General features: G+C 37.6%; 2 protein-coding genes across 2 annotated transcripts; both read left to right on the forward strand.

The window, feature by feature from the left end:
- Positions 1-3,192: 3,192 nt before the first annotated feature.
- On the forward strand, positions 3,193-4,071 carry LOC139193465 (uncharacterized). The gene has a single exon (XM_070816489.1). The coding sequence runs from the start codon at positions 3,193-3,195 to the stop codon at positions 4,069-4,071; it is 879 nt and encodes a 292-aa protein (XP_070672590.1).
- A 5,042-nt stretch (positions 4,072-9,113) lies between these two features.
- Positions 9,114-13,394, forward strand: LOC103431668 (glycosyltransferase BC10-like). Its single transcript, XM_029096723.2, has 2 exons — positions 9,114-9,959; positions 12,393-13,394. Exons 1-2 carry the CDS (start codon positions 9,363-9,365, stop codon positions 13,035-13,037), a joined length of 1,242 nt encoding a protein of 413 aa, XP_028952556.2. The 5' UTR covers positions 9,114-9,362; the 3' UTR covers positions 13,038-13,394.
- The last annotated feature ends 393 nt before the right edge of the window (positions 13,395-13,787 follow it).

The raw sequence follows: 13,787 nt of genomic DNA on the forward strand, positions 1-13,787 counted from the left end.
CTTTGCAATGGCAAGACAAGTAAAAAGATGATGAGTCACTACCCTTCAGAGGCATTCGGGCAAGATCAATACTGCAGGCAGCCAAGCCAAGTCATCTATAAAAGGAGAAAGAAAAATCAGAGATAGGGACACTCAATCAAACAAACAAATACACAAACTCTGCTCAAACCATATTTACATACGAAGTTGTAGTCAGCACCAAGCCTTCATCCTTTTCGAGATCAACCTTCACTAGAAAAGCCTTTGTAAAAGCTCTGCTACCCTATTTAAATCTTGTTGTAGTATCGATTCTCTCTTATAAACTCATCTCCCAATCTCCCCTTTTAGCCTTCAAACCCTTTGTAAATCACAAAGAGAGGAAGTTGCAAGACGATCAGCCTTGCCCGACCTCCTTTGTTTTAGTCTTTTCATTCATAAATCTAGTCATATGATGTATATTTCCATTTGCATCCAAGTTATTTCTAGCCAGTTTATGATTAAAAGACTTCTAAGCTCTAACCATTCAGGCAGACAAGATTGATCAATTAAAAGTCCTTGGTCTCAAGGCATAAAAAAAGAACTTTATGTGGACTTAACCCATCCACGACAGTCCTTGATAAACAAGAAGTCCGAAGTTACTTGGGGCGCAAGTAATTAGCCTATTTTCTTAGTTTTACTTCTGTTATATCATGATTACCACAGAACGCTTAAGTATAGAATTAATTCTAATGGGAAGCCTCAAGGCCTATACCTAAGGCCCGACAAAGGCACCTATCTGAGTTCGTTCTACTCTGCGGGCTCAGGCGATTAAAGTATAACGGTTGTGATACTTCCGCAACAATGAAACAACCAATATATGTTCGAGTACTTGGTTAGTTATGGTTAGAAGCCTCAAGGCCTACACCTAAGGCCCCACAAAGGCACCTGTCAGAATTAACTTGGTCTCTCGGGCATATATAATCAAACAACTGAACATCGGTTTTACATCTGTCATGCTAAAGATGGCAGTGGTACGCCTGAATACTTAAATTTAATTTGATTGCGAGCCTCAAGGCCTACACCTAAAGCCCCACAAAGGTACCTTTCATAATTAACTCTGTCCTTCTCTTACAGCCCGCCAATAAGTAGAAGCTCGACAGACGATATCAACCGGCGCCAACCTCTAGGGGAGCTGTGTGCTCGTTAACCAGGAAACATCCCCACTGGATATTCCTCCAGACGAACATAGTTTTGGCACACCCGGTGGGATCCACTTTTCAATCTCGCATGTCAAAGAAGAAAAGCCATAAACCTTGCAGAAAGAGTACAAAGTACAAATCATCTTAACCTTTGCTACAAATGACAAATCAATTAGGAAATCCTTATTCTCCATCAGGACAGGTGGTCCTGGAAAGCCCAACTTCATCTGGAAGGTCTGAAGGAAAATGAACTAATGAAGAATTGCAGGCTACTATGATACAAGTGTTGAAGAGCATGGAAAGGATTTCTTTGGAAACTAAGGGAGAAGTAAGTAGACTTTGTACCTAAACGGGGAATCTACAGAGGAGACTAGATCTAGAGTTTTCTACCCCAAAAGGTGCTCAAGGAAGTGTGATGAGCCAGGCTACCTCCGGAAGTGAACCAGTTATCCCCTTATTTCCTTTATTGGAAGAAAAAAGGATAGGGGAAAAGAAAAGGAAGCTCTTGAAGGAAGTCAACCCATGATTGAACCGGTTTTAGAAAAAGAATTCCCTAGCTTCCCATTATTATCATTTAATAATAGGAAGCAGAGCGAACAAGAAAGAACGAGGTATGGGATGCCCATAATAACCGGAGAATCCAGTGGAAAAGAAGGCTTCGTCCCCTCAGATAAGCCTCCTCCTTATAGGCCACCTCCGTTGGCTAATAAGGAAGGATGAGCCAACTGGAGAAAGCCCGAATAAAAAAAGGAAACAGGTGCAGGCAACGTCCGAAGCCCAAAGAATGAGGTTGTGCTTATCTTCCATAACAATAATACAGCCACTTAGCAACTGAGGGAGGAGTTGGCTGAATTAAGGAAGACGGTGGCTTATAATGCTCAGCCACGAGCTCGTCCAGTATTCAGGGTTACCTATCAAAAACCTTATCCTGAATACATTGATGAGCAAAACCCATTTCCACTCAACTTCAAAATGCCCGCATTCCCAACATTCACAAGAGAAGATGGCAGTGTGTCCTGTAGAGATCATATTTTCAAATTCTCCAATCATTGTGTGGCATATGAAGACAACTCGAACTACAAGTTAAGATTGTTTGGAAATTCATTAGCGAGGCTAGCATCTCAGTGGTACTCTCTATTGCCCCCTAACTCTATTGCCAACTGGGGGCAGATGGAGATGGTCTTCCATGAACATTTTTACAGAATAGAACCAGAAATGACTATCAATGACCTGGTTGAAGTCAAACAATATGACCATGAGTCCACGGAAGATTTCATGATGAGGTTCAGAAAGACAAAAATAAGATGCCAATTCCCTGTTAACCAAGCTCAGCTTATATCAATTACTCAGAAGGCTTTGAGGTTACCTCTGAGGAAAAGGTTCTATGATACACAATTCAACGAGTTACAGGAGTTGGTAATCACCGTCACACAGTATGAAAGGTTGCTACTAGAAGAACAACAAGTGAAGCATACTTCCAAGACTCCTCCCTTTTACAAAAACAAAGCTGCAATTCATCGTGTGGTGTGGAATAATCACCCACTCTGCTCTGCATATTTAAATTTTATCGCAATTTTAGGTGGTGTGGAATAATTACCCACTCTGCGCTGCATATTTAAATTTTATCACAATTTTAGGTGGTGTGGTATAATCATCCACCCTGCTTTGCATATTTAAATTTTATCACAATTTTAGGTGGTGCAGTATAATCGTCCACCCTGCTTTGCATATTTAATTTTATCGCAATTTTAGGTGGTGCAGTATAAACGTCCACCTTGCTCTACATATTTAAATTTTCCTGCTGTTTAAAGTGGTGCGGAATAATCGCCCATCCTATACTTGTTTCGTTGAGAATGGTGTTGTACAATTGCCCTTCTCATTAATCATGTAAATCTCGAGCCTGAAGTTTCGAGTACTTAACATTTTGGCCTGAAGATCGAAAATTTGTAAGAACCAGAAGTTCTAACAATATATTCCTCTAGAACACATATTATTGCAAGTTCTTACACACCTCATTTTTCTTCCAAAAAAGAACATGGCAAACTTGGCAAAGCTTGATTTTTCTGCCCTGGACATTACTGGAAAGAATTACCTTACTTGGGTACTGGATACCAAGATCCATCTGGTAGCAGCGAATCTTGGAGATACCATCAGGGAAGAGAACAGCTCATCCTCTCAAGATCGGGCAAATGCCATGATTTTTATTCGTCGCCATCTTGATGAGGCACTAAAGAGTGAGTACTTAACGGTTGAAGATCTGTTAGCCCTCTGGAAGGCCTTGAGAAATAGATACAATCACCAGACAACGATGATTCTTCCAAGAGCTCGCTATGACTGGACTCACTTAAGGATCCAGGATTTCAAGTCAGTGGCTGAGTACAATTTGGCGTTGTTCAGAATTACCTCTCAGATGAAGCTCTGTGGGGATACTATTACTGAGGATATGTTATTGGAAAAGACTTTCAGCACATTTCATGCCTCTAACATGCTCCTGCAACAGCAGTATAGAGCGCGAGGCTTCACTGAATACAACCAGCTGATATCTGTGCTCCTGGTAGCTGAACAGAATAATGAGCTCCTGATGAAAAACCATAATTCCCGACCTACTGGATCAACACCATTCCCAGAAGTGAATGTTGTTTCCCTTGAAAGGAATACCATATCCTCTCATGGCAATAATTACAAACGAGGACGTGGCGACAAGCGAGGCCGGTGGAACGGGAAGGGCAAGAACCATGGTGTCCAGTTTCACAACCAGGTTCCAAGGCATAATCCAGGCCCGAGCTTTAAAAATGCAAATCGCCAGAAAGAAAAAGCTCATATAACACTCCTAGAAATCCTGAAGGAGTTTGCCATAGGTGTGGTGGCAAGGGACATTGGGTGTGTACTTGTCGCACCCCAAAGCATCTGGTAGAACTGTATCAAGCCTCCTTCAAGGAGAAGGGTGTCGAGATCAATTTCTTCAACCAGGCTCAACCAATGGAAACACCTGATCTACTGACCAATTTATCAGGACAGTTAAACACAACCCACCTGGATGCTACAGACTTTATCAATGAAAGAGGGAATAAAGTTTATGGGTCCGATTGAATTATTTATGTTTAATGTACTCTTGTTATTTGTACTTGTGGTTTAATGCTCGCATTTTCAATTCAATAAAAGTAGTATTCCAGTATGAATAAACTGCTTTTTCTTTACTCAGAGAACATGGATAAAAATTATGGTTATTCTCAAAACAAGAGCAATGGCGGAGACTTTTGTCTTGCAGACAGCGCAACCACACATTCAATACTTCGAAATCGAAAGTATTTCTCGAATTTGGTACTTGCAAAAGTAAAGGTAACAACAATATTAGGGCAATCAGATGTAATTGAAGGCTCAGGAAAAGCCCAGATTATGTTACCAAATGGAACAATATTGTCCATAAAGAATGCATTATATGCTACTCGATCCATTCGAAATTTGTTGAGTTTTAAAGACATACGTCTAAATGGATACCACATTGAAACGAAAAGTGTAAAAAATGTGGAATATTTATGCATTACCTCCAATGATACCCAGAAGCGTATATTGGAGAAGTTGCATGGCTTATCGAGTGGATTGTATTATACATACATAAAGACAGTTGAGGCATATACTGTTATGAACCAGAAGTTCATTGATTCAAAGGTTTACATGCTTTGGCATGACCGTCTAGGTCATCCAGGATTTACCATGATGCGTAGAATCATTACCAACTCTAATGGACATCCATTATTGAGCAGACACATTGATGTCTCAAATGATAACCCTTGCAAGGCTTGTTCCCAAGGGCAGTTGGTAATTAGACCATCACAACTAAAGGTTAATGATGAATCCTCATCATTTTTGCAAAGAATTCAAGGGGATATTTGTGGACCTATTCAACAACCTTGTAGACCATTTCGATATTTTATGATTTTGGTTGATGCATCTACCCGATGGTCACATGTTTTCCTATTGTCTACTCAAAATGTAGCTTTTGTGAGACTTCTTGCTCAGATAATTAAGTTGCGAGCACAGTTCCCAGATTATCCCATTAAGTCCATTCGACTTAATAACGCTGGTGAATTTACGTCTCAAACCTTTTATGATTATTGCATGGCACTTGGCATTGATGTTGAACATCTTGTTCCTCATGTCCATACCCAAAATGGTTTAGCAGAGGCATTTATCAAGCAGCTTCAATTAATAGCCCGCACTCTGCTCATGAAAACGAAATTGCCAGTCTCTGCATGGGGACATGCCATCTTACATGCAGCATCATTGGTTCAACTGAGACCCATAGCTAACCACCAATACTCATCAATACAACTCGTGTTTGGACATCAGTCAAATATTTCACATTTATGAGTTTTTGGTTGTGATGTTTATGTGCCTATTGCACCACCACAACGAATTAAAATGGGGCCTCAGCGCAGACTGAGAATTTATGTGGGTTTTGATTCACCATCTATCATTAGATATTTGGAACCTTTGACTAGTGATATGTTTACAGCTCATTTTGCTGATTGTCATTTTGATGAGACAGTTTTCCCGTCGTTAAGGGGAGAAAAGACCGTTCTAGAAGAACGACAAGAACTGAAATGGGTTGTTCCCACCTTATCTCATTTTGATCCACGAAGCGCTCAATGTGAAAATGAAGTGAAAAGGATCGTTCATCTTCAAGGTATTGCTAATCAAATGCCAGATGCATTTAATGATGCTTCGAAAGTGACAAAATCACATATACCAGCTACAAACGCACCTGCAAGAATTGAAGTCCCTGTTGGACAAAATAAAGTGGCAGTGAATGATTCATCCAGTGCACGCCTGAAGCGTGATAGACCTCCAGGTTCAAAAGATTCAGCCCCTCGAAAGAGAAAGATGAGGGCATAGTTGAACCCAAATGATATCATTCAAGAAAAGAAATTGAATGATAAATCCACAATTCATGATTCTGTACTTCCTGAAAAAGAAAATGTCTTTGATGAGACACATGTCCCTGAAGAGACAGAAGTACATGAAAGCAAAGAAATATCCATAAATTATACATGTACTAATGAATTGTGGGATCAAAATGAAATAATCATCGACGACTTGTTTGCATTTGCAATAGCCACTGACATTATATTAAGTGATGATATTAAGCCCCGCTTTGTTGATGACTGCAAACAGAGATAAGATTGGCCTAAGTGGAAAGATGCAATCCAAGCATAATTAAATTCCTTGGAAAGATGAAGTGTTTTTGGACCAATAGTCCAAACCCCGCCTCGTGTGAACCCCATAGGTTACAAATGGGTATTCACAAGGAAACGCAACGAGAAAAACGAGATTGCAAGATATAAAGCACAACTCGTTGCACAAGGTTTTTCAAAAAGACCTGGAATTGATTATGAAAAGACATACTCTCCTGTAATGGACGCAATTACATTCCGTTACTTAATAAGTTTGGTGATTTCAGAAAAACTTGACATGCGACTTATGGATGTCATCACCGCGTATCTATATGGAGAATTAGATACAGACATATATATGAAAGTCCCAGAAGGACTTAAGTTGCCTGAAGCAACTAACAAACCACGAGGTATGTTCTCAATCAAATTAAGGCGATCACTATATGGGCTGAAACAATCTGGGCGAATGTGGTATAATCGTCTCAGTGAGTATTTGATTAAAGAAGGATATGCCAACAATGTCATTTGCCCTTGTGTGTTCATTAAGAAATCAAATACTACATTTGCCTAGTTGGAACCCCTGAAGAGCTCAACAAAACTGCTGAATATCTAAAAAACGAATTTGAAATGAAAGACCTTGGGAAAACCAAATATTGTCTCGGCCTGCAGATCGAGCATTGTATTAATGGAATTTTGGTCCATCAATCAGCTTACATTGAAAAAAAACTGAAGCAATTTGGCATGGACAAGGCTTATCGACTTAGCACCCCAATGGTCGTTTGTTCTTTAGACATTAAGAAAGATCCATTCCGTCCAAAAGAAGATGATGAACTGGTCCTTGGTCCAGAAGTACCATATTTGAGCGCAATAGGTGCTCTATTGTATTTAGCACAATGTACTATACCAAATATAGCTTTTTCAGTTAACTTGTTAGCCAGGTACAGCTCTGCTCCAACAATTCGTCATTGGAAGGGAGTCAAAGATGTTCTACGATACCTTCGTGGGACAACAGATATAGGTCTCTTCTACTCAGACAAGCCCACAAATGAACAGATCCTTGTTAGATACGAAGATGCTGGTTTTCTCTCCGATCCGCATAAAGCCCACTCACAAAATGGATATGTGTTCACTTATGGAGATACTGCAATTTCATGGTGATCAACGAAGCAAACGCTAGTTGCTACATCTTCCAATCACTCAGAAATAATTGCTTTACATGAAGCAAGTCGTGAATGTTCTTGGTTAAGATCAATGATCCATCACATCCGGAATTCATGTGGTCTACCTTCAAGGACATACACTTCAACTGTCATCCATGAAGATAATGCAGCCTGTGTCACCCAGATGAAAGAATGATTCATCAAAGGTGATAAGACTAAACACATATCTCCAAGATTTTTTAATGCACATGAGATTCAGAAGGGTAAAGTTATTGAAGTCAGACAAATCCGTTCAAATGAAAATTTAGCAGACTTGTTCACCAAATCTCTACCAAAGTGCACATTTCAGAAGTTAGTGCAGGGAATCAAATTACGTCGGCTTACAAATTTGAAGAATGCGGAATCAGAGGGAGATACAATTCAGGGGGAGCATCCATGATACATGCATGTTGTACTCTTTTTCCTTTGATTAGGATTTTTTTCCCATTAGATTTTTCCTATCAAGGTTTTAACGAGGCAACATAAGCATGCTCAACACCATCCAGGTAAAGTTGTGCTATTTTTCCTTCGCTATGATTTTTTTCCCTTTGGGTTTTTCCAAGCAAGGTTTTAACGAGGCAACTGATACTGATATGTGGGCATCCAAGGGGGAGTGTTGTAAATAGTGGGTATGTTTGCCCACATGTGTATAGTATAAACTCACAAGCTAAATAGTAATCCTTTTGTAATTTTCCATTGAAGTGGCTCTATAAATAGAGCACTTTGATTGTTCAAAGAGGGAGAAGATCAAGAAGAGAAAATGAAGAAATATAATACTCTCAGTATCCCTCATTTTCTAAGATCTGCAATACTTTTGTCAGTGTGATATTTTGTGCCACTTCGGCCTCGCTCTTAGCAAATGTTATTTCTCTACTTTTGCCTATTTATAACAATAATTAATCATGCATGCATATTAGTCAAAGTAAACAGGTAGTACCTAATTCAATATTTGATAGTGGGCTATTAAACGATGACCAAACCCTACATGTAGAATGAGAAGTAAGATCGGGAACTTAAAAACTGGTCATTCAAAAGAAAGAGTAGAAAAGAGGCTACTTAATTGCCATAATTTTAGCAGTGCTTTATGGATGCTGTATTTGTCATTGTTTGGCGATTGTCAATATTTATGGTGACTTGTTGGACTACGACCAAACTCATTTGCGATTTGCCAATTCCAACCAATGTGTTTGACCTTTCAAAATGCAAAGAGATTAACATTTGCCTAAGTTTTCATTTCCCCTGTTAATCTATGACAACCCGCTTAATTTTTGGTAATTGTTAAAAATTAAAAATGGGGTTAGCTTTTTGTTGGGTTTTTAACTTTTAATTATAATTTGGATTAGCAACAAAGTGCTGTTCCACACTATGGTTCTCTTTTGTTTGTGATATGAAGCAAATGGCATAAAACTCTGGACATAATCAAGTACCAGTTGATGTTTCATGAGACGTTAATGCAAAAACAAGCATCAGATTATTTAACTTGCTATTTTATTTTTATTTTTTATTTTTTGATTATTTTGTGTGGTATTGAAGGAATGGTTTGTCAACCCTCATCAGCTTAAACAATTTGCTTCAAGTTCTAGGACAACTTTGCTCCAACTGATTGCAAACTCCAAAAGGTGCTTTCCTGATTACTTACAGCTAAATTACTATTAATCTCCTGCTTAACTTTGAAGCACGATGTAGAAAGTCCACAAAGAACATGCTAAATACCTTCTCCACAGAGAAGCCTGTATTTGAAAGAGCTTTCAGCTTGACTTTACTATTAGCAGTTTGATGAGCTAGCCAGCTAGGAAACTCCTTCCTCGATATCTTTCTTTCCGATCTGCCCAATGGCAATGACGAGCCATGAGCAATTCCAAATTCAATCAATTTCCCGGCCCTTCCGAACCCTAATCCAGCTAAACCATGTCCTTCATTTCCTTTTCTTTGGTATAGGTTTGTCACTAGGTATCATAATTACCTTATATTTCCAGAGCTTCTCATTCACTACTTTTCAAGCCTCCCTAAATTCCATTAACAATATTTTTCCTTTACAACCATCATCACCTCAAGCTCAATCGTCGCCACCCCCATCACCAAATCCGCTACCCCCACTGCATCCATTTCTCATACCATCTTTCTCCAAAAATGGGACATCTAACAGTGTTTCACTCAAAGAAAAAAAATTCCTTTTACACAATATGAGTGACGAGGAGTTGTTTTCGAGGGCATTGATGGTTCCTCGAATTCAAGATTTGCCTTACAAGCTTGTTCCGAAAGTGGCTTTCATGTTCTTGACAAAGGGACCTCTGCCTTTGTCTCCCTTGTGGGAGAAGTTTTTCGAGGGACACGAAAGACTATACTCCATCTATGTGCACGCACACCCGGATTTCAATGAATCAGTGCCTGAAGATTCTGTGTTCCATAGTAGAAGAATTCATAGCCAGGTTAGTTCCTTTCATTATTTTTGTGGATGGGAGTTGAGCTAAGCCCAAAATAAGTTAGCACTAATTTGGTATTGTATTCACTATTTGTGTAAGTCGAACATAAAAATCTCCACCTACAATTGAAGATGAAAACCATTACACCATATGGTAGAGATTCACTTCTATAACAGAAGTATTTAAACGTGATTGATCGATCAATTAATATGTACACATCTCTTAGGAAATTAATTAGTGTGGGGCTTACTACTGATCATTTATCCAACAGTGATATTGGTTTCAACTTTAGCATTCATATATCCAATAGCTTGAAGGCCGAGCCATAAGAAAGTCCTAGGATAGTAATTCCTGTCAATATGTCATGTAGACCTGGCATTCGTGTCGTGTTTTCCGTGTTTGTATCGTTTTCGTGTCATACCCGATATCTTAACGGGTCATGTCGTGTAACACCCGTTAAAACAAACGGGTAAAATGATCCGACCCAAAATCGACCCGATAATATTAACATGTAATATGACCCGACCCGTTACCTGTTAAGGAAAATATATTTTAAACCAATAAATAATCAAATGAAAAACATAATACTAAATAAGTATATACATACCATATTCTCACATCCAAAACATAAAAACGCGTTTTTCTTTTAAGTATATTTTCACTTACCTAAAGTCTTTAATAGTTTTTTAATTAATGTAGAAGTGTAAAAAAATATAGAAAAAATATATAAACGCTTGTAATGACAAGAATTTCATGAAGAGCTTAACTTCGAAATTCGCCACTATAATCATATAAATCATATATCAAAATTTAACCGTTGATTGTTGTTTACATTTACGCTTCATTGTTCTCATCAAATTTTGTTTTTTCAGATTTTCTTTTTTGAAAACTTGATCTATTAGAGGATGTAGGAAGATGAACGGTTTGGATCATTGATATTATATTCAGAGTTTTACGGTTAGTGAAAATATTGCTCGATGTTTATAAAGTTTCTACAAACTATATGACATCGACTAATATTTCAGTTAACCATAAATATCGAAACGTGATATCAAAGATCTAAGCCATTCATCTTCTTACATTCGCCAGATGATCATGTTTTCAAAAAATGAAATTTTAAAAATGAAATTCAGTAAGAAGAATAAAGCGTAAATAGCAATCAACGGTTAAATATAAATTTAAGGTTTATGAATTATAGTATTGGATTTCGAAGCTGATCCCTTCATGAAAGTTGTAAAGTTTGTCACTATGAGTGCTTGTATATTTTTTTTTTACATTTTTTACACTTCTACAATAATTATTATTGATTTTATTAATTTTTCCCTCAAATAAAAAACATTATTCATGAAGGTTTGGAAGATTTTAAAAATCTAAACGATAATGTAAGTGTAACCATTATCTACTCGTGGATGAATAATGATAAGTCACGAGTGTTTATATATTCTTTCACATTTTTTATACTTGTATGTATGTCTTCTTAGTTCTTGCCTATACAAATACTATATTAGTTTATTTTAATTTTGGACAACAACATGTTAAGTAAAATTTACCCTAGTAATAATAATAAGGAACTCTCATAATAAAAATAAATAATGACTAAAACTTTTTTTTAAAACTTATATAGAATAATAATACAAAACTATATATTTAATATAGAATATATTGTATATATTAATATGGCTATTGTATTTTATAATAAATCTATTAGTAATTAAGCTTTAAAATTATCAAAATAAATTTTTTCTTAACGGGTCGAAACGGGTTACCCACGTGTTACCCGCGTGTATACCCGTTAAGAACCCGTGATTAACGGATTCTTAACAGGTCACCCGATAATGACCCGATAAGTTATCGTGTTGACCCAAAACCCGTTATTTTCGTGTCGTTTTCATGTTGTGTCACTGTGTCGTGTCAGAAATTGCCAGGTCTAATGTCATGCTCGTGTTTGACAGTAATTTATATTACAACCACATTTCAAATACATTTTCAATGTTTTCTTTTTAAAAAATTATTCTCGGATTAAATTATTAGATATTTGCATATCATAATGCAATAGATCTTTCAAAATTGTTTTGTAAAACATTACTAGACCGGCCCTAAGCTTCAACTTTCCTAGCATAACCATTTTTGTTAGAGTCTGGGTTGTGTCATGTTTGTCTTTAAGCAAAAATCAACTCAAATCCGCTAACTTCATGCCAGTTTCAAGTCGTATTGTATCTATTGTTAAAATTACAATTAACCCAAACACGCTAATTCGTAATGGACCACTGAACTCATACACATTCTAGACTATTGTGGTGAACATTAAACCCCAATTTGTTGGAGATAATAAGCTCATGGATAAGAGTTTCTGTATTTTTAAGTATGACCAAAAAGAAGAAGAAAGCAATTAAACAATCTTTGCTATATTTGAAACCAATACTATTCATTCGGTTGCAGCCAGTCTACTGGGGAACATCATCAATGCTAGATGCCGAGAAACGACTCTTGGCAAATGCACTTCTTGACATCTCCAATCAAAGATTTGTGTTGCTTTCTGAATCCTGCATTCCTCTATTCAACTTCACAACAGCATATCACTACCTCATCAACTCAAACCTAAGCTTCCTGAACTCATTCGATGACCCGAGGAAGCCAGGCCGTGGCCGATACAACCCTCAAATGTACCCGATGATAAACATCACAGATTGGAGAAAGGGGTCTCAGTGGTTCGAAGTGCACCGTGACCTTGCCGTCCATATCGTTTCAGATCGGAAATATTATCCAATATTTCAACAGTACTGCAACCCTCCTTGTTACATTGATGAGCACTATATTCCAACACTAGTGAACTTGATGTACACTGAGTTGAATTCAAATAGGAGCGTCACTTGGGTGGATTGGTCAAGGGGTGGTCCTCATCCCGGAAAATTTGGATGGATGGATATTACGGATGAGTTTCTTAATCGGATTCGGTTTGGATCAGAATGCACGTACAATGGCAATACAACTTCAGTGTGTTTCTTGTTTGCTAGAAAATTCTTACCTGACGCATTGGAGCCTTTGTTGCGGGTTGCCCCTTTGCTACTTGGTTTTGATCCATAATTGTTGTATAATATTTCATGTATGATGTAGTTAAGTGGTTCACGTGAGAGGCCTGTGGACACAGTTTTAAGAATAAACCTAGAATTCGACTTAAGAAACAATAAGATTCGAGAGAATTTCATCTAAATAGTTTGGGTGAGAGGGTAATTGACATCCGTGTGATAGTTTGGAGTTTTAATACTCGAAAGTATGTCACATGCCTCACACATGATATCATTGAATGGAAATTTAAATGAAATTCTCTCAAATTTAACTAATTAAGTGTTGTGATCAGGAGAAATCGTTCAGGAGAGTAATCGGCAGCCTTGTAATGATTGGAGGGTATTTTGCAGTTTAATTGTTTCCTGATTTTAAGTATTGCATGCGTCCACTTACGTTAGCTCTTGCTCCTTTTTAGGCCCTATTATTGTTGGGCCTTGCGCTTCTTTGGGCTGGTTTTTTCTTCTATAATTTGATGTTTATATTATCCGGTCATTTTTGCTTACTTGTCAAGCTTTCGGTCATAAATAAAAATAAATAAATAAATAAAATAAACGAGTAGATTAAAAAACCCAATCGGTTGACCTTTAATATTATAGTGAACTACGAGATCGACCACACTGTGACCAAACTTGCCTATAGAGTGATTATCAAACAAAAGTTTACCCAGAAGTTTACTCGGCAAGATCCTCCCATTAACATCTCGTGTATCAACTTCCGTAGAAGCAGACCAGATCATGATCGTTGGAGAATAATGGATCGGTTTTATGT

The sequence above is a fragment of the Malus domestica genome, chromosome 17, assembly GCF_042453785.1.
Source record: "Malus domestica chromosome 17, GDT2T_hap1".
Classification (NCBI taxonomy): Eukaryota; Viridiplantae; Streptophyta; class Magnoliopsida; order Rosales; family Rosaceae; genus Malus; species Malus domestica.

Excerpts from the sequence above, each read along its gene's own strand:
- LOC139193465 (XM_070816489.1), top strand. The coding sequence starts at position 3,193 with ATGGCAAACTTGGCAAAGCTTGATTTTTCTGCCCTGGACATTACTGGA.
- LOC103431668 (XM_029096723.2), top strand. The coding sequence starts at position 9,363 with ATGGCAATGACGAGCCATGAGCAATTCCAAATTCAATCAATTTCCCGG. Across the intron at positions 9,960-12,392 it reads GTAGAAGAATTCATAGCCAG|CCAGTCTACTGGGGAACATC; the intron begins GTTAGTTCCTTT and ends ATTCGGTTGCAG.